Source organism: Gopherus flavomarginatus, chromosome 4 (assembly GCF_025201925.1).
Source record: "Gopherus flavomarginatus isolate rGopFla2 chromosome 4, rGopFla2.mat.asm, whole genome shotgun sequence".
Classification (NCBI taxonomy): domain Eukaryota; kingdom Metazoa; phylum Chordata; order Testudines; family Testudinidae; genus Gopherus; species Gopherus flavomarginatus.
Window position 1 is genome coordinate 7,601,772 of NC_066620.1, and position 27,439 is coordinate 7,629,210.

A 27,439-nucleotide genomic window follows, 5' to 3' on the forward strand; every position below is an offset into this window, starting at 1 on the left:
GCTGGGTAAATAGCTGATTTGAATTGACTGGCAATTCCGGGGGGAGGGGAAGTTCTAAATGCGCCCACGTCCTGGCTGGCGGTCGAGCATCCGCCGAAATGCCACCGAAATTTGGCAGCATTTCGGCAGCGACACCTCTCGATGACTCCGCTTGCCGCTGACAAGCGGCGTCATTGAGAGATGTCTCCGCCGAAATGCTACCAAAATTCGGCAGCATTTTGGCGGATGCTCGACTGCCACCACGGTCCTTCATCTGGTGCCCGCCAGATGAAAAGGTTGGGGACCGCTGCACTAGCGGGCACAGCATCAGTGTGGACACAGCAGCTTGAGTGTCATTTTACCATGCAGCTGCTTCCCCTCGAACTAACAGGAGAGAAATAACTCCAGTGATCTGCACTCCTGTTAATTCTGCAGTGAAAGACATACTCTGGGAGGTAGATTTTCACGGTCACCCAGTTTCCTCCCACTCTACTCAGCCCAGAGGTCTCATGTCACACTTGAAGTTTAGCATCACAGAAAAACAGTGAAGTTAATCAAGGGGCCCATGGCAAGGCAAATGAGCTGTCCCAGCTAGAAGCAAAGGTTAAATGCATAAGAACTGGGTGGAAACTGCAAATGAAAACATTTTTAATCCTCTTGATATGAAAGCAGATGTCTGTGAGCGAGGGTGGATCCCTATCCATGATGACAGAAGCTCTGACTCATACACTCCCAGGCAGATTACTTTTGTATTTTTATTTATAATTATGTTACATTTATATTAGTTCTTCTATTGAGGAGATCAGCTGACAGCTCTGCCATTTCATTGTGGTTTTGGGCACAGAAATGAAGGTCTGACATCTTGCTCAGCTAATAGGCAGTTCTGGAATTTCATTTGGGGGGAAAAGACCAAACAGACAAATCATTAGGTGTTCAATCCAGAACCTACTTACATCAATGGGAACACTCCCATTGGCTTCAATGGGGTTTGAATCAGGCCTTAGAGAAGTAACATCTGAAATCCAGTTCACCCATGTGCTTCCCAAAAGGCATTGCCAGATGTTCTGCACTTGAGTTAATTATCCAGTGACTGCATACAACTATAAACACTAATCACCAGTGCCATAGCACCAAGAAACACAGCAAAAGAAGAGAGAAAGTACAGCAGAAGAAAAACATCTTCTGCACTAGGAGAGGCCATGTAAGTGAACACAGCACCATTGAAAACAAGAGAGCTATACCAGTGAGGATCTGTGACCTGTACTGTGCATCTTTTGTTTCTCATACTGCCATCCTAATCCATTTTAGAAAAATAAATTAGCATTGTGGACAGGTGCTATCCCAGGGGACCTCCACATGACCTAGGGGTGGCTCTGCAGGCACCCTGCCTCAGTTTCCCTTTGAGTTCCCAGAAATAACTCACAGCAAGAGTCTTTAGAACAGTATTCCCCCTCTCCTGGGATCTAATTGATTCAGCATAGTTTAGCTCTTAAGCAAGCTCCCTTTCTATCAGGGTTTCTATAGCCTGCCTTCTGGGATTGAATGGTTCAAGGTCTAGTCTCCCAGCCCACAAACTCACCCCTTTAGATGAGATTCTCACAACTCTCTTCCTAGGCTCTTAGCAGCTCTTGCTGGCCTGGGCCTGAAGCCTAATTTTGAGAGCCCCATGGAGTCATCCCACCACTCCCTTAATCTTCCCAGCTGGGTGTAATAATCCCAACCATCCATCTGGACTGGCAGGAAGAGAGAGACTTGCCCCACCCAGGCTCCTGGGCCCTTAAAATAACAGAAATCTGAGATTCCCCATACCTTCCCCCTACCAGACATTAACTGTTCCTGGGAACTAACTTCCTCTATTCTAGTGATTGCTGCATTTACTTCCCAGGTCATGCAGCGGGGTGACTGGCCTCTTGTCTGCATCCCACTATTTTGGGGGATCTGGAGAAGGAAAGCTTCAAGTCCTGCACATTCAGGGAAGTCAGACTGTTATTCCTTCTCACAATCTCTCTGCTGACTCTAGCATCCTCTGAGACACACAGGAGAACAGCAGATTCCTAACCTGGGAAATTTTCTGGGTTCATCTTTTTAAAAAGTTCCTTCTTGTCTTCCTAGCAATCTGGATCCTTCCTTCAGTCACATTGTCACCAGTAGCACTGTAGCATAGTGGGGTTAGCTTGCCTTTATTATATTTACTGCTTTGCATTATATTCAGCTGTAATGCAAGAAACCTACAGGCCTGTATTCTGTAAGACATTAGGTTCTGCAAGTTAGCATAAGGCTTGAGACCTATAAACTTTAAACAGATAAACTTTGCATAGATAACCAGCCCAAGTATTTAGGGTGCTGAAAATAAGAGTTTAAGGAGAAGTTCTGACCACAAAAAAATAATTCAGCTACAGAAGTGTCCTGGCAATGGACTGATGTACATAACAGGTACATGAGATACATTTAAGGATAGGCTGCTTGCTTGCCTATATCTCTTTTCTTATAAGTTCTTTTATTTTCTTATGGGTTTGATTATTTTATTATAATAGGTTTGTAGGTATATATTAGAGTATGTTTTGTCTGTAACACAAGGGACCTGCAGGTCACATTCTGTATGGTGAAGTTAGCATACATATGTTTGGAATCTTTCACCCAGATAGATGGTGATGAGCTAAAGCATAAGGTCCATATATGGCTGCAACCTTTAACGAAGAAGATGTGTTAAGCAGGCTAGCATAGGGGCTTTCCTAAATTCATGCCCTTTTAAACTTATCAGATATACCACAACTTGGAACTTGGAAAGAACCGAAAAAACTGGGTAGGACAGAAATAACAAATGTGATCCTAATCACAAAAGGGCCATGGTACTGAAGGAACATATATGATAATAAGTTGAGATCATTGATATCCAACTTATAGGAAAAAGACACTCCAACATTAGCAAGGTGAGGAAATACAGATAAGGAAGGGGAAAAAATCCCCTGCTGAATATGCATTGAACACAATGGTTTCAGCGTAACATATTACAAAAGTGGCATCCCAGCCAGGGGCGGTAGGAGAGAGAGATGTAGTCCTTGGGAGGTTCCAGGATGATGGCCGCTGGTGATGATGGGGAAGGTGATGGTGATGAGGAAGATGATGGCTAACATTTCAGGTTGTTCTACAGGAGATGGTGAGAGTATATGGATCTGCAGATGGACATTCTGTAGTATCTCTATCTACCTTTACCGAGGTGGGGTGTTTGTGACTGTGTTAAATGTATGAATAAACTATATTTGTAAATATGAGAGTTCCTATAGTGTGAGTGTTGCAACTGTGCACATCAGGGTTCCCACCAATATAATAATTGGAATAATACTGGGCCTGATTTTGGGGCAAGTGCCTGGCAACCCTCAAAGTGATAACTGGGGTTATTCTTAAGTAATCATTATAATTAATACACAATCTAAAGTTCAGGCAACAGCACTGCAATGTACTTGGCTAGACATGAAGGTCACCTACTGACTTTGAAGGGACCTGAGAGAGTCAAATGCCAAGAAATGATCAAAAGATAAAAATAATGAAAATGGGCACAGTCTAGAGGGGGAGAGTATGTGACAGGGTATATACTCTACACTGGTCTAGAAATAGCTAATTGGAGCCAGAGAGCAGTTAGCTGATCCAATTGCACCAGAAAGCTAGGCCACGCCTAATTAAGGATCAATCCCAGCAGAAGTAGGGTAACTAATAGAGGAAAGATTCCAGGGCAGTAGAAGTCTTAGGGATTCTCTTCTGGGATAGGAGCCTCAGGTAAGGCCCAGAGTGAAGAAAGGTCTTGTGAGAGGCCTTGGTAAGAGACACCCCTGAGCCAGCCCAGGGCTGGGGCTTCAGAGACAGAGAATTGAACCAGTAGGGAGGAATCATCTACGAGGTGTCACTCTTTACAGAAGTGGGAAAGACCTCTGTGGAGACTGGGGAGGGAAGAAGAGCCTGTGGATGAGTGACCCCAGAAAAGGGCTTGGAAACAGGGCCTAGAAACAGGCTGAGGTAAGAAGTGGTCTAGGGAAGCAGAAAGGGAGCTGAGGCTGCAGACCTTTGTTGCTTGTTACAGGGCCTGTAGACTGTAACCCAGAGTACAGGGAGGGCCTAAGTTTGTGAACTTCCCCCTGATATACGAGGTGTAAGGACCATTGAGCCCAGAGATGGGCTGAAGACCCGGCGTTAAGGCCATTGGACCATAGTTTGTGGGACTCTGTTAACCCCGAAAGGGTGGGACTGACTGTGTCTTGGCTGGAGGGTCTAGTATTAAGAAGAGGCAGATCCTGGCAGGGCCACAGTGGCTGTTGGCAAGGGCTGGCAGCGGAGGACGGCCTACTAAGCTATACCCAGCCATGAGGGGGTGCATTGGCCGGTGAGTCACTCTTCTACAAGGGAAATGAAAAAGGGCATTTTGAAAGCATTGTTTTTGCAGTGAGACTCTTTAGGGAACATGGTAGATGTAAGGGAGCAGTGTTAATCCTTGCAGAATACATCATATTTTAATGTTATTTGATACCTTTTCCTCCAAATCTTTCCATACTTCCTGCCCCACAGAACAAAGAGGGTCTGCAGATCCTGGGGGAAACTTCAGAGGCCCAGAACTATCCTTGTGGAGATTTTGTATCTCAGCACTGATCCAAGGGCCTGACAGTGCCCTGGCAGTATGATGTCCTGGCTTACCCTGACAATGTCCCAGTTCATTTGCACCTGTGACAAGTAAGGGCCAAAATAACTAATATGGGCCTGATCCAAAGGCCACTGAAAACAGTGGAAGTCTTTCCATTGACTTCAGGCTCTTGGTTGAGAAATCCCACGGCACTAAATGGTAGGTCTGAATGTAGACTGACCGAAAGAATGGACAAACTATGATTTTTGTATCTCTTTCCCCTATCCATCCCGTTCAGATTATAAACTCTTAAGGGCAGAGAGTGCTAGTACACTGGGCTTGTATAATGCCTAGCACAATCTTGGTTGGGCCTAAAGCACTCCCATATAAATATGAATAGTAATAATAGTGGTAGCAAACTAGGCTTTTCTGACCATGTTATAGCAATGACTGTGCTACAAAATCAGCCGTTTATGTCCACCATATTGCACTTCTGTCTGACATAATCACACTTCTGTTTTCTTCCCCAGATCACCAGCCTAAATTAGGTAGTGGTAGTGCATTACCTATCTATTGCACTTCCATGTAGAGATATTGAGATTACGCGCATCACAATGGTACCTAATCTTAGTCAGCTCTTCCTATGGCAGATCCGGATACTAGCCAAAATTAATCTAGAAAAGTTTTCCCTGTTCTGGAAATGCCCATTTATCTAACGTCCAGCTGCTGTTAGAGAACATCCTTTTTTTAATATACCACTTAACGAAAACTTCTGTGATTGGTAGGAGGACACAGGAGCTGTAGAAATGAGAATCTTTAGAGGGGTCTGGTCAGTGAAGCTAGTTCAAATTTTTGCTTGTTCCAATTTTTCCTAGATGAATGTTTCATCGGCTGAGCAGCTCTACCTTGATAACCCTAAACGATGAATATTTTTGCTGCTTTAAAGAACTTACTGTTCTGCGCCTTGATTCTGCAGTGAGAGCCACATGAATAGACCCCTCCCCACACCGTACATCGCCTAGAACAAAAGGGCCCTGATTTTGCCTGAGGCCTCTAAACATTTAATTAATATACATATTAAATCATTATTAGATGAAAGGTACCTGACTGACAGCACCAGAAACCAAAGTCCTCTGTACGGAGCAGGTACAACATAGCAGTGACAATGCAGATAGTTTTCCAGCACTGCCCTGCTTAATCTTGACCAGCAAGGACAATTTATCAGTGAGCTAGTCAAAATTCCCTCAAAACCTAGGTTTCTGTCAATTTTTTGTAACTAAATGACATTTTTCACAGAGGGTATCTGCTTTCCTAAAAAAACAAAAAATTGTCAGTTTTAGTACAAAAAAGTTCTTGGTTTGGAGGCAGTTTTAAGCGAATTGTGAAACCTCACAAATAAAACAATTGATCATGTATTGCATCAATAAGTATTAACATCATGTTTATTTCAAAGCATCAATGACACATTTCATCTGGATTTTATTTGTACATGCTTCCATCAGAATAGCAACGTATCCACTGAGGTAATGCTATTTACAGTGTTAAAGTTAAAAAAGGAAAACACTTCTTAGGAACACTTGTAATATCATCACACACAAATGTAACACTGATGCACCTGTGATGCTGCTACCTGTGACGGACAGACATTTTTTTTGGCATGTATTATTTCGACATGTGGGCAGCCACATGGAATTACCAGTGATTAAAAGGATCTGAAAAAGTGGGGAGGTCTTATCTCCCCATATTTGCCTGCCCCCAGTAGTTCTGCACACCCAGCCTCACCTCTGTTCCTCCTGCATCTCCTGGAATTCTTCACCCTGGTCTGGAGGAAAGGGGAGGGAGATGCTGCGCTGAGAGCCTTGTGTATCCCTTCCCAGGCCTGGTGGTGTTGGGATGGGGAGGAGCTGTCCTATTGCTCACAAGAGGGGCGGGGGAAGGAAGGATCTGAGCTGCTCTGAGCTGCTGGAGTCTTTCCGCTCCCCTTGTGCATCCTGTGAGATTGGTACTGGGTTGCTAAGGGAAAGAGAAGACGACTCGTGTCTGCTTCCTCCAAATGCTCAGATTAGTTGCTCTTCACCAAAGGTGGGCAAGTGGGGAAAGACACCAATGAGGACATTCCTCAGGTGGTACTAAAAATTTGAGCATCTCAGCAAGCTGGCTGGCTTCTTAGCAATTGTATTTCCTGGGCCTGTAATGTGTTTAAACCTGCTGCACTTTAAGCACTGGTAATTCCCATTAGCACTGAGGAGGTCTGTGCATACAACCCCAGCACAACAGGAATATAATAACACGTGCAAAGCACTTGCTGTGTTTAAAGCATTTCACATGTGTTAGCAAATCAGTCCTCGCAATGCCCACATGAGGTTACCAGGTAAACACTATTATTCCCCATTTCCAGATGAGGAAACTGAAGTTACTTGCCCAACGCCACAGAGCAAATACACACAGAGCCCACATCAACATTTAGGATCTCCTGACTCTTCATTTAGATGTCATAATCTGTTTCTTTGCCATTCCTACTCACCTCAAGGGCTTGATGCATAGCCCAATGAAATCTATGGGAGTCTTCCCACTGACTTCAATTGGCTTTGCACTGAGCCCTGAATCAAGAAAACTGATTCATGGCAAAAAGCAGGTGAGGGCTGAATTCATCATTGATATAATTCCACTGAGATGAAACTGGCCTCAAGAGGCTTAACCTGGTGAGGTGAAGGGCAGTTAAAGCTAAACCTACACACATAGCAAATCAATGTTTTTTGGTGGCCTTAACTGATTAGAATTTTTTACTCATAATCCTGTGAGTCACACCAGAATACACACAATTTATATAGTACTAAAAACTCAGGATTATGGATTGAACTATTAACCTTTCTGAATATGTGAGATTTTACACTGGCTTTATGATTCCACACCTATACTTTCTAGTTTCCCATTTATTTTGGGTGAACAGAGTGAACATGGAAATACCTGGATACCTTCCCCCATAAAATGAATGGGGAAAGACTGAGGATTAGAAAAATTTTGAAAATGACACAAAGCAAAGCTAATAATCTCAGAATCTTAAAGTTTGTTGGTGTGACTGTTCATACAGGCCCTGACACAGCACAGCATTTAAGCACATGCATAACTTTAATTTTAGTCCTATTGATGGGATTACAAAGATGCTTAAAGTTACTCAGGTGCTTACATGCTTGACAAACTTGGTGTCAGAACAAAGAAATAGTATGAATTTTCTGCAGGTCTTCCCAACAAACCAGGGATGAGTACACTGCTTCTTTCAACTATTGTCCAGAGAAATGGAAGCATATACAAACTATTCAAAACATTTACAGCTGCTAGAAGCTACATTTTCCTGTTTTCTTGATTACTACAATGGCTAACTGGAGAAGAAAAACAGCAGGAAAGGGTTTTCCTCCACACACTAAAAAGAACAGGATGTAGCTGTGAGGCTCACAGCTAACTCTTTTGTGTTAAGTTCACATTTCTGTCCAATGTGGCCTCAAGTATACAATAAAAGCTGCAAGAATATAAAGGTGGTGGGTATTTCAGGAAAAATATGTACCCTTGTAACCAGATCCATACTCCTCTTTAGCACCTTTTGTACTCTGTATAGGCATGGTGCTGCTCCATTGAAGTAAATGGCAAAACTGGAAAACAGGCATGGTTTGGGTTTTGATATTAGTGTATTTTGAAAGAGGGGATTATTTTCTATCCTAAGTGACCACAGATGGGCAATTCCTCCTCAAATACCTTTTCCTAACTTCTTGATCTTGCATCCTCTTATGCTTTCTCAACTGGACACCATCAAATTAGGCCTGAATAAAGACTAGGAGTGGATGGGTCACTACAAAAACTAATTTCCCCCTGCTGATACTCGCACCTTCTTGTCAGCTGTTTGAAATGGGCCATCTTGATTATATTGGCCTCATTAGCACTACAAAAGTGATGTTTTTCCTCCCTTGGTATTCTTGTCAACTGTTGAGAATAGCTCACTTCCACCTTAATTGAATTGGCTCGTTAGCAGACCCCCCCCCCAACTTGGTAAGGCAATTCCCATCTTTTCACATGCTGTGTATTTATACCTGCCTACTGTATTTTCCACTCCATGCATCTGATGAAGTGGGCTTTAGCCTACAAAAGCTTATGCCCAAATAAATTTGTTAGCCTCTAAGGTGCCACAAGGACTCCTCATTTTGGCTGACACAGACTAACGCTGCTACCACTGAAACTTGTCACGTACACAAGTGTTTGTAAGATCAGGGCCATGACTATTCTGATTGTAAAGATGTTTATCTTTTTGAAAGTTCCAATAAACTTTTTGATGTGATTGCTTTTATTTTTCAGAAGCAACATATCACTCTGGACCTAGTCCTTGTCCTATTAAAATCAGTGGGAGTTTTGATACTGATTTCAGTGGGAACAGCATTGGGATCTTGATCTAAGTTGCAGACTGACTGTTCCTCTGACACTTAGACAATGCCAAACCCCAGGTTCTAAAGTGAAAAGTTAAGTCACATAATGAAAGCATCCTTTTATATAATATGGGAAACATTCTCTGCTGCACACATTAACCCTTAGTTTAGTGTTCCCTCTCTCCAGAGACCCCTGATGCTACCCTAGTCCCTGCAAGCAGGCTACCCTTTCTGCAGACTCCTGCCTTTACCTGTAGTCATTGGCTACTGCTTTTTTCTCTGCCTGCTCAAGCACCCAGCAGTAGTTGTCTGTGGTACTCCTGGCTTTCTTCTTTTCCGTCTTGGCTTTCCTCTTCCTATAGATGAGCAAGCCCAGGGCAAAAGCCAACAGTAGCAGGATAACCACCACGCTGCCCAGGATATAGTACAGGAGCAGTTTGGGGCCATCGGTGGCCTGGTCAGCGTCGGGCTTCATCATAGGTTCCCCAGCCCCTGCCGCGCGGCTGACAGCAGCCGGCTGGAGGGTGCTCGGCTCTGCTCCGCCTGGCTGGGCTCGGGTGGTTGGGTCAGAGCGCGGGGCTGGGCTCTCGCTAGCGGGGTGGGTGCCCGGCGGGTGCCCACCCCCAGCCGCCGGCTCCTCTTCGCCTGGGGGGCGCAGGGACGGGGCCGCGCTGCCGGGGGTGGTGGGGCTGGAGGCCGAGAGGCAGGAGACGCCGTTGGGTGCCAGCGCCCAGCCCGGCGGGCAGAGGCACTGGTAGCTGCCGGGCTGGTTGACGCAGCGCTCCTGGCAGGGCTCCCCCAGGCACTCGTCCACGTCCCGGCAGGAGGCCCCGTCGCGGCCCCGCTGGTAGCCCGGCCGGCAGGCGCAGAGGAAGGAGCCCGGCGTGTTGCTGCAGAGCTGGGCGCAGGGCGCGCCCTGGCCGCACTCATCCACGTCCCGGCAGCGGCGGCCGCCGGGCCCCGCGGGCTCGTAGCCCGGCGGGCAGGTGCAGGCGAAGCCCCCCGGCGTGTTGACGCAGCCCTCCTGGCAGGGCTCCCCCAGGCACTCGTCCACGTCCGCGCAGCTCACGCCGTCCCCGGCCAGCGCGTAGCCCGCGGGGCAGCGGCACTCGAAGCCCCCCGGCCGGCCCAGGCACTCGCCCTGGCAGGGCTGGGCGCTGCAGTAGTCCACGGGCGAGCAGGACAGCAGGTCCCCGCCCAGCTGGTAGCCCGGCCGGCAGGCGCAGCGGAACGAGCCGCCCGCCAGCTCCAGGCACTGGTGTTGGCAGCCCCCGTTGCTGTAGGCGCAGCCGTGGCGGGGCGAGGCGCACAGGGGGCCCGGGCTGCTCCACTCGAACCCGCCGCCCGCCTGCGCCTTGCACACCGGGAAGGGCCCCGGCGCCTGGCCCTGGCACGACACGGCGGCCTGGGAGCCGAAGGGCACTGCCGCCAGGGAGGCGCTGTCCAGGCCGAAGGGGGTGGTGTAGGTGACGCTGCCGGGCCCGGCCAGCGCCAGCTGGCGGCACATGCCCTGGAAGCTGAACTTGCAGAGGTAGCCCTGGGCCCTGGCGGAGGAGCCGCTGCAGGGCCCGTCGGCCCAGCCCAGCGCCGAGGAGCTGGGGGCGGTGGTGTTCCAGTGCAGGCTCACGCAGCGCCGGCTGGTGCACGTCTCTCGGGGCTCCCGGAGCCAGCTGGCGTAGTCGGTCTCTTCCCCTCCCGAGGCCCAGCTGAAACCCTTGAGGAGCTGGTGCTGCTGGTAGCACTTGCCCTTCTCCCGATGGAGCCCAATCCAAAGCCTCGCCTGCCCCTCTGGCCCGGCCTCCCTCCTGGGCAGCTTGGATAGCAGATCCTGGACGTACAAGGCCTCTTCCTGGCTCTTCATGGTCACCAGGTTGCCTCCATTGCTCTTGCACTTCTCCTGGGCATCCGCCCAGTTGTGCTTGCCCCAGTGGATGGTGTAGCAGGCAGTCTGGGCGCACAGGGCCTCTGCCTCCTCACTCGCCCAGGAGGGCACCCCCCAAAGTAAGACCGGGCCTAGGAAGAAAAGAGCAGTTCCCATGCTTGCTTCGGTCTGGTCTGTCAGAGAGCGGCAGGATCGGTGCTGTTGCTGTCCCGGGCACCAGATGCACAGATGGGACCTGCAGGGGACACACATCAGATGTTAGAACAAAAGAGCAGAAGCTGTTTGCCTTCCAGATCCCTTTGGCCCAAGGAGCTGCCCTGCATGCATCCTGTGCTGTTGTGACTCTTATTTATCACCGGAGACTAGAGTTTCCTGTATTTTAGTTACTGGTGGCTTCATCCTCCTGGTTTGTGGATAACAATCAAGATATTCAGCTGCTTTTCTTCGCCTTCCTTCAAGTGAAGTAGTTTAACACCAGTTTAAAAAAAGGTTTACCATTAAAGGGCTTTCTTTATTTTGGCCCGGTGCTCCCCTCCCCTTGTATGAGAAACTTGCTGGAATGCTGCTTTCTTGTTTTATTTTTAAAGGACTTAAATACTTACTCATCAGTGACTTTTTGTAACCCCCAATAGGGAGATCTAGTTTTCCAGTATCTATTGGAGAGAAGAAAAAAAGGCATGGAATCCCTGATTATGATCCTAAGCATAGTTAAGATTTCATCTTCTAGAGGAAATGGAATACTTGGTGCATATATGTCATCCACACAATTAATTTCAAGCACTTTTTTTCTCTTCATTCTTGCACTTTAAATAGATAGAAAAGTCCTTAAATAGGATTGGGTCGTGAGAATGTCTGAGCTCCATGCTCTAAGCCAAGTTGTTTAGGGACACCAAACCAACTCCAACTCAGTCTACAGTGGGGAGTTTTCTAAACTTAGTCAGTAATCTGTTGTCCAGAACCAGTCACCTCAAACAGAAGAAAAGCACTGAACTGCAGCTGCTTACACCTAAGACTTTTGAGCATCAGCGCAATGATATTCCTAGTTAATGGTTTTGGAGAATTTACAGAAGGTCAGTGATCAGTTGTGTCGTCAGTTCAGTTGCAGCTTGATCCAAATCCAGTGAAATCCATAGGAACCTTAAAGAAAGGGCAAAGTAGTTAGTGTGATAAGTTTTACTGGATGAACAAATGCATTAAAAATTCACAAGCCTTTAGGCCCCAAAAGTCCCCTTTTCTGGGGCTAGCAACTTTTACACAAAGCACAATTGATACTGAGTTGATTGACCTCTTTGTAATAAAGTAGAAATACTTCATTTGAGAATCAGAAAGTGTTTTACTGACGTTAGTTAAAACTCACATTTACTGAGGTGTAATTATTTACAGCTATTATTTTGCAGATGGGGATTTGGATAAAATGCAGAGAGCTTAAAGGTCAGATTTTTTTATACAGTAAGGTCCTAGATCCATGCACATTTTCTGCCTGTCCATTCATGTGCTTGCTTTTGAGTGCAACTTACTGCAATTGTGTGCATAAACTGAATAGATGAAGTGAAGGCATCTAAATATATATATGTGTGTCCAGCTGCCTGATGCGGATGTCCGGTTAGGCCTGAGCATGCAAACTTAGGTGCACTAATGAATATGCAAGTATGGCCATGGATCTGGGAATTCACTTTGGGATATATGTCCTGTTCTTTAGATGCGAGTTGCACTTCAGTGCAAACCCACTGTGCACAGGTTTGTGGAGCCCATACAGAGTACAGGACAATGCCAAGATTGTGGACCATGAAGGCAAATGGAATGGACTCAAGGAAGGGAGAGAGATAAAAGACAGGATGCTTCTTTTCTTCCCACTTCTTGCCTTTGAGACATTTAGCTGAAAACAGTTAACTTGGTCAAGGTAGGCAGAGTCATTTCAGTTGTCACAAGACAATGTGCTATACAGATGATTCATTTGTACAGTCAGCAGAGTAACTGTGGCAATGTTAAAGGATGAAAAACGGTAACCAAGGGAGAGAATAGAGAACAGATGCTAGAGAATGAGCCCAGGTGGGACATCTGGGCACAAGGGTCAACCCTTGCCAGAGATGCAGAAAGAACAGTTTGATAGGCAGGGCTGTCACTAGGGGAGTGTGGGGCCCAGGACAAATCAGCCTTCCTGCTAGTCTCCTCACCATCCGTTCAGTGCGCGTCCCCATCTGCCTGACCGCTGCTCTTCTCCTTGCCATCCATCCACCTGCTTGCCTCCTCACCTCCCTCCTGCCTGCCTACCTGATGCTCACCTCCCTGTTTGCCTCTTCAGCCCACTTGCCCACTCACCTCCCACCTCACCTCCTCATCTGAATATCGGGACAAATGGCATCCTGGTTGTATATCGGTTGGGATGCGGGACAAAGGGCCAAACATTGGGACAGTGCTGATTTTATCGAGGTGTGGGGCCCCCCAAAGCGTGGGGTCCGGGGTGGTCACCTCAATTCGCCCTACCCAAGGGACAGCTCTATTGAGAGGCAAAAATGGAATGAATGTCATCATGCCAGAGATGTCTTCACATCTACGGAGTTGGTCCAAGAGGACAGAACTGTGACTGCAGTGTAGAAGCCTGTGTGGTCAAGGAGACTGAGAAAGCAGAGGGAGCCATCATCAGTAGGGAAAAGTTTATTAACTCTCTGCAGAAGAATGATTTCTTTGCTATGGCCAGGCCAATACTCAAAGAGAAATTAGCCCAGCATATTATTGTGGGAAAGGTGGTTGGAGTGATGAAGGAGACAGGACTTTGGAGCTGTGCTCCGGCTCCAGAGCAAGCTCCGGGCAAAAACCTACAGCTCCATTGCTCTGGAGCTGCTCTGCGCTCCAACTCCGGGTCCGCTCCAAAGCCCTGGAAGGAGGGAGTTACTTTTGCAAAAACTCTGCAAAAGGGGAAATAGGGATGGGCCAATAGTTAGCTTCAGGGTCATGGGAGAGCTTTTTTAAAGAGAGGGAGCTAAATTCTGAGCTGGGGTGTAAAGAAGCAGGCCCAACTCTATTGATTTAAATCAGAAATCAATGGAATTGTACCTGCTCACACTGTGTTTGAATTTGGCTCAGGAACAGCGGTAGGTTGTGGAGCGGTGGGGGAAGAACCAGAGAAAAAGGAGTGTTGTATTGATCAGAAGGTGTTTGGGGTCTGTCATGGTACAATTCCCCACTTTGAACCTTAGCGTCCAAAAGATGGGGTACCAGCATGAATTCCTCTAAGCTCAATTACCAGCTTAGAACCTGTAGCGCTGCCACCAACCAGGAATTCCAGTGCCTGGTACACTCTGGTCCCCCCAAAACCTTGCCCAGGGACCCCCAAGACCCAGACCCTCTGGATCTTAACACAAGGAAAGTAAACCCTTTCCCTCACCGTTGCCTCTCCCAGGCGTCCCCTCCCTGGGTTACCCTGGAAGATCACTGTGTGATTCAAACTCCTTGAATCACAAAACAGAGAGGACAATTCACCTTCCTCCCTCCTTCTCTTTCCCCCTCCCAGACTCTTCCTGAGAGAAAGTAATCCTGGCACAGAGAGAAATCAGCCTCTCTCTTCCTCTTCCCTCCTTTTTCCCCACCAATTCCCTGGTGAATCCAGACGCAGTCCCCTGGGGTCTCACCAGAATAAAAAAACAATTAGGTTCTTAAACAAGAAAAGCTTTTAATTAAAGAGAGAAAAACAGTAAAAATGATCTTGTAAATTTATGATGGAATAGGTACAGGGTCTTTCAGCTATAGACACTGGGAATACTCTCCCAGCCTAAGTATACAAGTACAAATTAAAATCTTTTCAGCAAAAATACAAATTTGAACTCCTTCCAGCCCAATACACAATTAAACTCCTTTCAGCCAAATGCACATTTGCAAATAAAGAAAACAAACATAAGCCTAACTCGCTTTATCTACCTAGTACTCACTAGTCTGAACTTATAAGAGCCTGTATTGGAGAGATTGGAGAGAAACCTGGTTGCACGTCCTGTCCCTCTGAGCCCCCAGAGTGAACAACAACCAAAACTAACAGCACAGCACAAAAACTTCCCTCCCTCAAGATTTGAAAGTATCCTGTCCCCTGATTGGTCCTCGGGTCAGGCGACAGCCAGGCTCACTGTTCTTGTTAACCCTTTCCAGGCAAAAGAGATATGAAGCAGTTTTGTTCTGTTAACTCTTACTTATCTGTTTATGACAGGGTCCAACAAGAGAGAAGACGTTGCTGAAACCCAGGGACAGTGTTACAACATTAAACAGTGCAGTATGACCTGAGGTTTTCTTTCATATTATCGCTGGTGACTCCCATTGGGAAAACTACCATCAAATCTTTTAAACTTTTAATTAAAGACACAAGAAAAAGCAGTTACCACCTTTGAAATGTAAAGGAGTAAGTCAGGCTTTTATTTTCACAATATCCCATATGTCCTTTCCGTTGAGAAACCTCTCCATGATTGTCTTTAGATGGTGTTAAAGATGATATGAACTGTCTTTTGGGGGAGGAGAAGAGAGAAAATGTTAGTTCAGTCGGTCTGGATCTCTTGTTATTGGAGACCAGTCCTGTTTTCTTTAAGACAAAACAAGACAAACACGTACAAAAGGGGAGAAAAAAGAGATAAGTAAACATAGAAAATGCAACTTCTGTCTCTGGTGCTGATGCTCATGTGTGATCTTGCTGCTGAGGAAACACAAGCCCAGCACGGGGTCTGATCCACTCCAAGTCCTGGCAAACTTTTATCTGCATCATGCTTAAGGCATTGCTTTCACCCGTGTTTCTTGATTACAGGCTCAGAGCAGTGTTGCAAGAGGTGTAGATGTCTTGTTGGCTAAGCCAGAAACCGACCGAGGCAAACAGAGAGGGAGGGAGGAAAGAGGAGAAATACAATAGAAAGGAAAATGACAGATGTGTAGTGAGTGACTGCGGGAACTCAGCTCTCACGTTCCTGGTGTTCAGGAGTTAGCTGAAGGTGGAGATGTTATGCCTGGTCTGGTCAGGAGGTCTTTTAGGGTCAGGACGATGAAGGCCCAAGAGGGTCAGGTTGGTTGCTAGGGTCCCATGATGGTAAAGCTCGCTTCTTCCAGTCTACCCATCCTGCTGCTCCCATCTAGTATCCCCCAAATAAACTATGTTCAAGAAGGGTTGGCAACCTCATTCCATTAATATTAACTAATTAAAACACATTGCCACCCATTTTTAGAATCTTTCAGCTTGTCATGCCAACCAATGTCTACCAGGAGCACTGAAGATTTTTCCTCTTCGGTTAACCTAAACAATCCAGTTTGTCCCAGCTTTTGCTGACTTTTACAAATAATATTTACGTAACAGACTGAGTTGGATTTTTGTTTCCTTGGATACCTTAGAGTACAGGCCTCTGCACATCAGAGGTTATTGACAGTGGTGATGAGGGAGGGAGCAAGGGTTGGATGACAGGGCAAACTGACAGGTGAGAGAAATGGATCAGGAGCGGAGGAAGTTTAATATAAGCCCCTCATAGCCCTCTGAAGAACTACAAACTCTCCAGACCGCCTCTGTCACTATGTGGAAGTGAAGGATATGGGCTGAAAGCTCACCAAGTTCTGCTGGTGCCTCTTGGTGTAGACATGACAATGATAGATTTGGCTAACTCCCGTGGGCCAAGTTTTGGGGGGGAGGGATGGGGATTGGGAGGTTGCCCTGTCAAACTGCAAGCCTCCATCAGGCGTGGAATTTCTCTCCCCATGCACGTCCCTATTGGCCTGATTGGAGCTTCCCCCCAAATATAGAAGTCAAACTACTCTCCCCACTAACTTTACCTGTAATGTTGAGCCTGTAAACAACTGTGGCTCCTAACAAAGTAAAAGTATTTTGATCAGTCCCACAATGCATTATTAATTTATCTTTACTTCTGGGTCATTGTATATGGCAATGGTCAAACACATAACATATTCTTAAATTTGCAACTCAGAAAGATTTTTAAAAGGCACATTAAGACAGTCACACTTGGTGTTGAGCTCATGTTGGTATTTTTCCTTTTGATATATTAAGTACATTAATCCAGTAGTGTTTATTCCTGTTGGATAGAATTCTGTTTAATGATTGCTGTATCTGGCCCTGTTGATTCACTGCATACTTTAAAAGTTTAGCAAGTACCGTCGCTGGCATTTTCTAACTTTCAACATTTTTTAAAAATAAATATTGAAAATTGAACACTACCACTAGAGCTGTTTATGAACATCTGAAAGTAGATAAGTAACAGTAGACTGTATTTTTTTAAAAACTCCATCTATCAAGTTTATTTATCTTTACCCAAATTGTTCAGAGAATAATTTATAGCAACCTCTAAAGAGACAAGCATACTTCTATTGCCTATATCAAATAACCCATTTAATTTAATTTCTTCCTCTATAGACATGATCTCACTTGAAAATAAAAAGATCCAAATAATTATCCTGTCAATAAATAGCGATAAAAGTGCCCACAATAAATTACATGTTTTTGTTATTTTTAATAAGCGATTTAACACTTGTATATATGAACTGATGCTTCAGATCACAATCAACTGCAAATTGCCCTAGGAAAACTGGATCTCCTGCCAAGTGGGGCACAATATATATAAAAACATATCAGATTATCAGAAGGATTAATTATAAAACTGTTACCAAAGTCAGAAGAAGGAAATGTAGATGATCTGTTTAAAGTCAACAACAATTCCCAAAGAAAGAATCAGGGTTGGAACAATGGACAATAGCATGCAAAAGGCATAAAGTAGCACCTGCATAAATAATAGCAGAAAGATCATGCTGTAGAAGAACAGAAGGAACTCATGCCTTCTCTGGGGACGTTTGAAATTACACAATCTCCATATACAGTAAAGTGGCCAGACAGTGAGTGTAAATGGACATTGCTCTGTTCAATGGAGCTAAACTGATTTATGCCAGTTGAGTATCTGGCCTGCAGTGTTGAGATGCTCACTGCAAACTTCAGTTACCACGTTGTAAAAATGTAAGGTCTGCACAATGCTATTATTTGCAGTAGTTTATGTGTTGTGTATATAAGTCAAGGGAGATGAGAGACTAGGCAATTTTTGTCAATTGATGATGTCAGTGAAGAGGCAGTTGTCTCTACCATACAGTCCTCTGTATGTGATAGCGTCCATATGCAGTATGTGCATACTATTATATGTACTCCAATTATTTCTTTGCCCCGATTGCTTGCTTATCTGGTGCTGGCAGTGTCTGAGGCATGATACTGAACTAGATGGACTTCAGGTCTGATCCAGAATGGCAATTCCTATGGTCCTATCTCTTATTTCTGTGTTTATACTTCATATGACTTTTAAGAAGTTTCCTCCTATGTTTTGTATTTTGCATGCATTACTAGCCAATGCACTGATGGCCCAGTTCCAGGCTGTGCATGAATCTGTGCTGCTTTACAATAGTGCCATCAAACCAGTTCTTGCTGCTTCTCTCATGTCATTCTATTTCTTTATCATTATTACTGTTTAATAATTTTATTGCAGTAGCAGCAAGTGGCCCCAATAAAGATCAAGGCACCATTGCACTAGACATTGTATTTACACATATAATTAAAACAATACCTCTGCACCAAAGAGCTTACAATTTCTGTGAACTTATACCAGGCCCATCAGTGTGGTGTATGATTATCTGCAACTGAAGTCAATGGGAGTTTTGCTATTGACTTCAGCGAGATCAGAATCTGACCCAAAGCCAAATTGCATTTGTAGGGTTTTTAAAATTGTACATCCATGTGCTTGTTTGTAAATCAGACTACAATGAAGCCTTGCTAATTTGCACTAATGACTGGTACTAATCCGTGGCAGATTACTGAGTTTTGTGAAGTGTAAGTTAACAAACCTGAATTTAAAAAAAAAATAATCCAGGGTTCTGCCTCACCAGCTGAAATTTTTCATTTATTTTGACAAGTATAGTTTAGTTTTAATGATTTACAATCCACCTCATTGCATACTAATTTGTGGACTGTAATATACCTTTTTAAAAGTAGTAAAGTCTTAGTAAGATGCGATCTCACTACAATACGCTTCAACTGCACCTTCTGAGGGGTGGAGTTTAACCATCAGTTTCTGAAGACTATTACTGGATTTACAGATCAGCTAAATGAGAATCAGCAAGTTTCTATGACAAAATCAAACGAAAGTGTTCAGCAAAAGTGTTTTACCCCCAGATACGGCATTTCTTTATTTTGTTTGTATATGGAACAGTATGCCATTGTTACAGTGATAACAGATTAAACTTTGTTTGGATAATTGGCACATGGGTGAAAAATATCTTCAAAGTTCTCATACAACAGATGGGCTCCAAAGGCAGTACTCTCTAATAATTATCTGTCTATCCATTTAACCCTTTGTCTGTCTAGCTATACATTTATATCGCACTCATCCCTGTGGAATCTTAAGCATCTTGAAAGAAAAGAAACAAAGTGGTTCTTTTTGACAGAGTTAGGACTTGCACTTTGTCCTGTAGATGGTCACCTGTCTGTGGGCCACATGTTGAAAAATCCCTCTCCAACTCTCAAAAGCTGAATTCTTGTGAAGGTACATGTGCATTCAGGGAATGTTGTGTTACATTGCTCCCGAAGAGCTGAACAGTTGTAGAAGGTCCATCAGGAATCTCAATAGCTTGACATCAGCAGTAGCAGGTCTCAGCACTTCTCCAGCGTGTTCAGCAGCTTGCAGGATAGAGCTCTGTAAGAACAGAGGGAAGCTTGATGACATGAAGGAGCTATGGATTTAGCACAAACAAAAGGACATCTTTCTTTACACAGTACCTAGTCAAACTGTATTATTCATTACCCTAGGAAATCACTGAGATGTAGCATGGCTTCATTTTTTGTTAAATGAAGATCTAGATTACTTTAGGATAATCCATAACTCTTGTCACTCTGCAAGGTCAGGGAAAGAATGAGCATTCAAACCTCATGATTTAGGGGGTCAGAAAGGAACTACTTCCCACTTCTTGATGGGAAAAGGATGACCACCATAGCCATTGGCATTAAATGACACCACTGCTGATCATCTCACCAGACAGATCAGTAGCTGAATGGAACAAGCATAGGAGCTGAATTAGGCTACGTCCAGACTACCCGCCGTATCGGCGGGTTAAAATCGATTGCTCGGGGATCGATATATCGCGTCTTATCTAGACGCGATATATCGATCCCCGAGCACGCTTATATCGATTCCGGAACTCCATCAACCCCAACGGAGTTCCGGAATCGACAGGGAGAGCCGCGAACATCGATCCCGCGCGGTGAGGACTGGTGAGTAATCCGATCTTAGATATTCGACTTCAGCTACGTTATTCACGTAGCTGAAGTTGCGTATCTAAGATCGATTTCCCCTCGTAGTGTGGACCAGCCCGTAGCCTCACTCCAAAAAGCAGTCCCTGTAAACCACAACTGATGCACGGTGGGCATGTGTTGTATGGATGCCTGCGATAACCATGGCTTGTGTTATCCCCCTGCTTTGGATAAACTAAGGACTTCAGTCTCTGGGATGGTCCATCCAGCACCTTTAAACAGTACGGAACTCATTCAGGGCATGATCCTGCAAGGTGCTGAGCATCTCTGGAGGAACCAGGTATCCCTAACTCCAGTTAAATCAGTGGGACCCTGTCATAAACAGATAGTCAAGGGTTAATGTCTCTTTTACCTGTAAAGGGTTAAGAAGCTCAGTAAACTTGGCTGACACCTGACCAGAGGACCAATAGGGGGACAAGATACTTTCAAATCTTGGTGGAGGGAAGTCTTTGTTTGTGCTCTTTTGTTTTGGTTGTTGTTCGCTCCTGGGACTAAGAGGGACCAGACGTACATCCAGGCTCTCCAAATCTTTCTGAATCAGTCTTTCATGTTTCAAAATTGTAAGTAATAGCCAAGCAAGGCGGATTAGTCTTATGTTTGTTTTCTCAACTTGTGAATGTTTCTTTTTGCTGGAAGGATTTTTACCTCTGTTTGCTGTAACTTTGAATCTGAGGCTGTGAGGGGGTCCCTTTGGTCTATATGAATCTGAGTACCCTGTAAAGCATATTCCATCCTGATTTTACAGAGATAATTTTTACCTTTTCTTTCTTTAATTAAAAGCTTTCTTTTTAAGAATCTGATTGATTTTCCTTGTTTTAAGATCCAAGGGGATTGGGTCTGAACTCACCAGGGATTGGTGGGGAGAAAGGAGGAGGGATGGTTAATTCCTCCTTGTTTTAAGATGCAAGGAGTTTAAATCTGTGTTCACCAGGGAATTGGTGAAGCCTTTCACGGCAGCCCAGGGAGGGGAAAGTTGGAGGGGGGACAGGGAGTGTGCCAGACACTGAATTTCTGGCTGGTGGCAGCGTACCAGATCTAAGCTAGTAATTAAGCTTAGAAGTGTTCATGCAGGTCTCCACATTTGCACTCTGAAGTTCAAAATGGGGAAAGAAACCTTGACAGACCTGAACAGGAGTTTCTCAGGATCAGACCCTGCAAATAAGCTCTTCTTTCCATTTGTACTACTAATAAATACATTAGCATTTATGCGCTCCACTCCTTCAACAAAGCTAATATTTCTGGCACAAACATCTGGGTGAGGAGTCAGGAGTTGCAATTCTACTCCCTTGCTTAGCCCCACAAGCTGTGTGTCAGCTTTACTTTTTTAACAGCACAAACTGATGCTTGTCTGTAAAACCTCCCGTGAGACAAATATTAGAAGTCACAAACAACATCTTTAGCCAAGCGGCTGGAGGCCCTGGGAATGATTCAAAATGCCTGGAAGGAAGTAAAAAAGCAAACAGCACTGAAGACAAAAAAAGTACTACACTAGGATAACACAGATTTCTGACTGCATCAGGAAACTCAGTGCAGACTCATACACACCTGCCAGTGCTTGCTAATGGAAAGCAGATCCACACGCCTGGGGTAATAATGAATGAGGGATCCATTTGTAAGATTTTTCATTTTTTTTCTCCCTGCCCCCACATTCATCATCTCCTACAGGCTGATGAAATGAGAGGGTGATCTGCCACATTAGGTATCACACCCCAAGAATGGATTTTGGGTCAGCAAAATGCTGTTTTATAGAGCTTGTGCAATTCACATTAAGTAGAACAAAGCATAATTCTGTAAGTGTTGACTGGTGCCACATTTTATTTGCAAACACGTCTTCTGCTTTGTAGCAATTGTCATCCTACTGAGTTATTACGTTGCTTTTAAATTTTACATATTATTTACTTAGGGGTAGGTCCTACGCTCTTATTCATATTGAGAAGAACCATGCTCCACAAGCAGTCCCCCTGACTTCAAAAAAAATTAAAGTTCCTTATTCAATTTTTAAAGTAAACATAAGAACCAAGACATGGCTTGGGTTATCTGGCATTGTAGTAGTGGGAAAGGTATATTTTTATCTTGTTTTCTTTGGTAGGAAAATGAGGCATGTTCATGACATGGTAACCCAGATTATGTTCTCCACTGGGATGTTAGGTGTACTACTGCAAGCAAACACACAAGGCTCTATCAAAAAGGACAGGGGGGCTGAGGAAAGGCAGTGAACCAAGAAAGCCACAAGAAGGCCAACTTCCTACAAACCAAATTGGACCCTACTGCGAGTGACCTTGGAGAGAGTATAGATTAGCAGAAGTAGGCCAAAAGGCAATGGACAGGATTCAGAGAGCCAGATTTTTCCAAAGCATGACTCCTGCCAGCAAAGCAGCAGAGGGCCAAGTGAGGTTGAACTCTCTATCAGCAAGTGCCTTTTCCTAGCAACACCAGTAAATCATACAGCTACTGTGAGAGCTGATTGCCATGTCATGTAGAAAGCAATCCACCCACCTGTGCTGGTGGACCAGAGGTAGTCTAAGGTCCCTGGTCAACTGGGCCTAAACATCAGAGGATCCAATAGCTGAGGAATGATGTTCCTTCACCTGGCTCTGTAAACCAGTAGAGAGCCTGGTGATTATGATGCTCTTGCAAGGCAGAAATTAAAAAAATCTCTTCTGTATCAGTAGCTCCATGGAAAAAAAACCAGATGTGAAAAATCCTTCCCTTGACTGCTGATCTTTCCATAGCTTAGTGCAGCCACACAATGGAGAAGTAACAAATCATAGATGTTATCACCAAAGGATTGAATTGACATTGTTCTTTCGGTTCCAGGGGTTGGTTCCTCCCTTTCCTTTGTGCTTCATATAATCTCAAATTGAGGCTGAGCATTTTGACCTGAGAGAGCTATTCTAGATAAAGAGAAGTGGGAGAGTAGGTAGAATCTTACACCTGTTTAACCATGAGAAGAGTCAAAGAGAATTGAACTGGATGATTCCTTAACATGGGGGCCATTCCAAGGCTCAGTGATGTCAATGGGCATTTTTGCACTGACTACAATGATTCTGAATGAGGATGATGAGGTTTAAACAAAGGTACCAGCAGTGGAGACAAGGGTGTCTGACCACTGCCATGCTGCCCTATACATTTAGCCAGCATCTTTCCCTTCCTGCCCTCGATTACTAGATTCTGTGTTGCTTTCCACTGAAGTCAATGGTGCTTTGTTGATTTACACCCACTGAGAATGTGGCTGAAGAGTTAGGATAATAGAACTACTGCACCCCAGCACTGCAAATTCCCACCCTCTCAGATCTGAAAGAAATTAAAGGCACATCTGAGATGTCTACGGGTATGTCTGCACTACGAAATTAAATCGATTTTATAGAAGTCGATTTTTAGAAATCAATTTTATACAGTTGATTGTGTATGTCCCCACTAAGTGCATTAAGTCGGTGGAGTGCGTCCTCAGTATCGTGGATAGCATCGACTTACGGAGCGGTGCACAGTGGGTAGCTATCCCACAGTTCCCGCAATCTCCGCCATCCATTCGAATTTCTGAGTTAAGCTCCCAATGCCTGATGGGGCAAAAACATTGTCGCGGGTGGTTTGGGGTACGTCGTCAATTGCCCCTTCCTCCGTGAAAGCAACAGCTGTCAATCGTTTTGCACCTTTTTTCCTGGGTTACCCATGCGGACACTATATCACAGCAAGCATGGAGCCCACTCAGCTCACTGTCATGCACTTTAAAAGCTCGCTGGCATTTTTTGCTGACTGGGTCAAACCTCAGTGCAACCAACATTCCCATTGTTATTGCTGCTTGCTGTGTGCTCCATAATATCTGTGAGAGTAAGGGGGAGACATTTATGGTGAGGTGGGAGGTTGAGACAAATTGCCTGGTGTCCAATTTTGAACAGCCAGACACCAGGGCAATTAGAAGAGCACAGCAAGGTGCGCTGTGTATCAGAGAGGCTTTGAAAATCAGTTTCATGACTGGCCAGGCTACAGTGTGACAGTTGTGTGTGTTTCTCCTTGATGCAAACCTGCCCCCTTTGTTGATTTTAATTCCCTGTAAGCCAACCACTCTCCCCCCTTCAAAATAAAGTAACTATTGTTTTGAAACCAATCATTCTTTCTTTATTCATTTAAAAAAAATGAGATAATGGACAAGGTAGCCCAGGTGAAGTGGGGAAGGAGGGAAGGACACGGCCACATTGCTTATTGTAGCCACACTAAAAATCAAACTGTTTGAATGCTTGGGCCATCCTCTGGAGTGGAGTGGCTGGGTGCCCGGAGCTTCCCCACCACCGCGTTCTTGGGCATCTGGGTGAGGAGGCTATGGAATGTAGGGAGGAGGGTAGGTGGTTATACAGTGGATGCAGCGGGAGTCTGTGCTCTTGCTGGCTTTCCTCAGCATCACGTCTTGCCTCTGCTCTTCGTGCTCACTTGATTCTTTCCTGGCCTCTGCCACTGAATGCTTCCATGCATTAAACTGTGCCCTATCAGTGCGGTAGGACTGCATGAGCTCGGAAAACATGTCATCACGAGTGTGTTTTTTCACCTTCTAATCTGTGATAATCTCAGGGGCAGAGATGATAGGGGGAGCGTAGAAACATTCTACACTCTATGATTCTGGGGGGACTGCATGATCACCTGTGCTGCTGAGTGCTGCTGAGTTCGCCACGCTGACCAAACAGGAAATTAAATTCAAAAGTTCCCAGAGCTTTCTGTGTATCGGAGTTCACGGCTAGTGCATCAGAGCTCAAAGTGCTGTCCAGAGCGTTCACATTGGAGCACTTTGGGATAGCTCCAGGAGGCCAGTACCGTCTATTTGTGTCCGCACTAGCCCAAATTTGACCAAGCAAGGTCGATTTTAGCACTAATCCCCTTGTCGGGGGAGGAGTACAGAAGTCGATTTTAAGAGCCCTTTACGTCGATGGAATGGGGTTGGTTGTGTGAATGCATTCATTTTAAAATCAACCTAATGTGGCTAAATTCGACCTAACCCTGTAGTGTAGACCAGGTCTAAGAAATGGGACAGTTTGGGGGCAAAGTGAAGGAAGAGAAGGTTACTCACCTTGCAGTAACTGAGGTTCTTCGAGATGTGTGTCCCTGTGGGTGCTCCACTCCAGGTGAATATGAAGCAGTACCCACTATGGCTGGTGGGACTTCGGAGTTGCGGCAGTGACGACAGTAGACAGTACTGTGTGGCCTACTACGGTGTCTGCCGTGGTATCTTGCGTGATAGCATAACATCTGGCAAATGTGTGGTCAGATGTCCACATGGCCGCCTTGCAGATATCTGTAATAGGTACGTTATGGAGGAAGGCAATGGATGTTGACATCACTTGAGTAGCAATAATATTGATCTATTTGTGTTGCAGTAGCACCTTGGAGCTCCAGTCATGGCAGAGGATTCCATTGTGCTAGGTGCTGTACAAATGCAGAACAAAATGACGGTCCCTGTCCCAAAGAGCCTACAGCCATTTACTTGTATGCAACAGTCTGTCCACAGAGATTTTCTTGCAGGATTGGGGCACATGAAAGTCACAGCCTTTTTATATTTATAGTAGCTTTTTGGATTGAGTGGAGTATATCTACTGCCGTGAAGAAGAATCATTTGAATGATGACTGTTCCAAGCTTCCTTCTGGGTTGGGTTCAGTGGTTGTTTTATTTGTTTTAAGGATCATTCTCATTTTCCAGAACTCTTTTAAAGGATACACTTTATACATTTAAGTTCTGCCTTCTGGAAAACTGTACAACAATATCAATCTGGCATCCAGGTGATTTATGTACCATGTTAACTTTCAGAGAGACACTTTTATTTATTTTATTGTGGGAGTTGCTATGAAGGTCTTTAGAAGTTCAGCTTAAGAAAAATAAAAATTTCTCCTTATTAACTTGTTAGATGAGGAAGAGGATCTCTGGACTCTGAATATTTATCTGCCTGAAATCCCAGCTAGAAATACTGTGAAGCTATGGGTTAGATCCTCAGTTTGTGTAAACTAATGTTAGCTCAATTGAAGTCAATGTGTATGTACTAAGGATGTATCCCACCATTCTTATTTTGTGCAGTTGAAATGGGCATTGTAGAAGGAGGATTCTTCAGTTATTAAATATTATGATTCCATTATTCTGTAGTTGTGAAGTGCCGATGCTGTGCTTGGCAATGTATCAGACACAAATAAAGACAGAGCTTTGCCTTGAGGAGCTTAGTCTAAAACAAGAGTCAGCAACCTTTCCAAAATGGTGTGCTGAGTCTTCATTTATTCACTCTAATTTAAGGTTTCGCGTTCCCGTAATATATTTTAACATTTTTGGAAGGTTTCTTTCTATAAGTCTATAATATATAATTAAACTATTGTTGTATGTAAAGTAAATAAGGTTTTTAAAATGTTTAAGAAGATTAATTTAAAATTAAATTAAAATGCAAAGCCCGCCGGACTGGTGGCCAGGACCCAGGCAGTGTGAGTGCCACTGAAAATCAGCTCGTGTGCCACCTTTGGCATGCGTGCCATAGGTTGCCTATCCCTGGTCTAAAAGATGCCTTTATTTCCTTTTCCAATGCAGAGCTAGATTTTTCCCTTATGTCTTTTTTTGCCATTATTACCAGGATCCAAGTAGTACGATTGTGTGTTTCTGTGTGGTGTCCTTTCCTGTCTCCCTTGGTTAAATAGGTTGTAGTTTTCATGAGCAAACACAACAGTTGTTTGTTTAGAGAAGGCTCCCCGTATATGATCAATATTATTGATCTTTTTTTCCTTTTCTTTCTAATGAGCCGGGATTATTTTACTAGTATAATAAAACACTGCACTCTGCTATATCGAGGAACGGGGCTTGCATCAGCAAGTCTCTGTTGTACTGCAGAATCCGGTAGCACTCACTGCAAGGAATCATTGGCCTACTGCATGGAGGTACCTCACACTGAAATGGCCTCTGAGGAATTGCCTGACAAACACTGGCCCATTAATATCATAGCAGGCTTTAGATTAGGCCCTGAAATCAACAGAAAGGCTCCTATTGACTTCAGTGGGCATTGCATCTGGTCCGCTGTTTGACCCAATCACTCAGCAAGAAACCCATGTCACCACTTGTGACTCTTGATCCATACCCTTTCTGGCTGCTGTATTTGATCCTGGAACTCCTGCTAATGGAGATCACTGTTTCTTTCTTTGAAGAAGGAAATCTGCAGCTCCCTCTATAGCCGGCAATTGTCCAACCAGTGCTTAAGAAACCGCTGCTTGTTGAAAATGACATGGCATATGAT

General features: G+C 44.7%; 2 protein-coding genes across 2 annotated transcripts in view; both read right to left on the minus strand.

Annotated features, from left to right (window-relative positions):
* Positions 1-6,003: 6,003 nt before the first annotated feature.
* On the minus strand, positions 6,004-11,332 carry CD93 (CD93 molecule). The gene has a single exon (XM_050952133.1). It carries the CDS (start codon positions 11,132-11,134, stop codon positions 9,248-9,250), a length of 1,887 nt encoding a protein of 628 aa, XP_050808090.1. The 5' UTR covers positions 11,135-11,332; the 3' UTR covers positions 6,004-9,247.
* Positions 11,333-12,108: 776 nt separating this feature from the next.
* Positions 12,109-27,439, minus strand: part of NAPB (NSF attachment protein beta) — a 239,497-nt gene continuing 224,166 nt past the window's right edge. Inside the window, exon 9 of the mRNA XM_050952227.1 lies at positions 12,109-13,684. Coding sequence (XP_050808184.1) covers positions 13,613-13,684 — 72 coding nt within the window. The 3' untranslated portion in view covers positions 12,109-13,612. The remainder of the gene's footprint in view (positions 13,685-27,439) is intronic.

Coding starts and splice junctions, on each gene's coding strand:
- CD93 (XM_050952133.1), bottom strand. CDS start 11,134: ATGTGTGTCCCCTGCAGGTCCCATCTGTGCATCTGGTGCCCGGGACAG.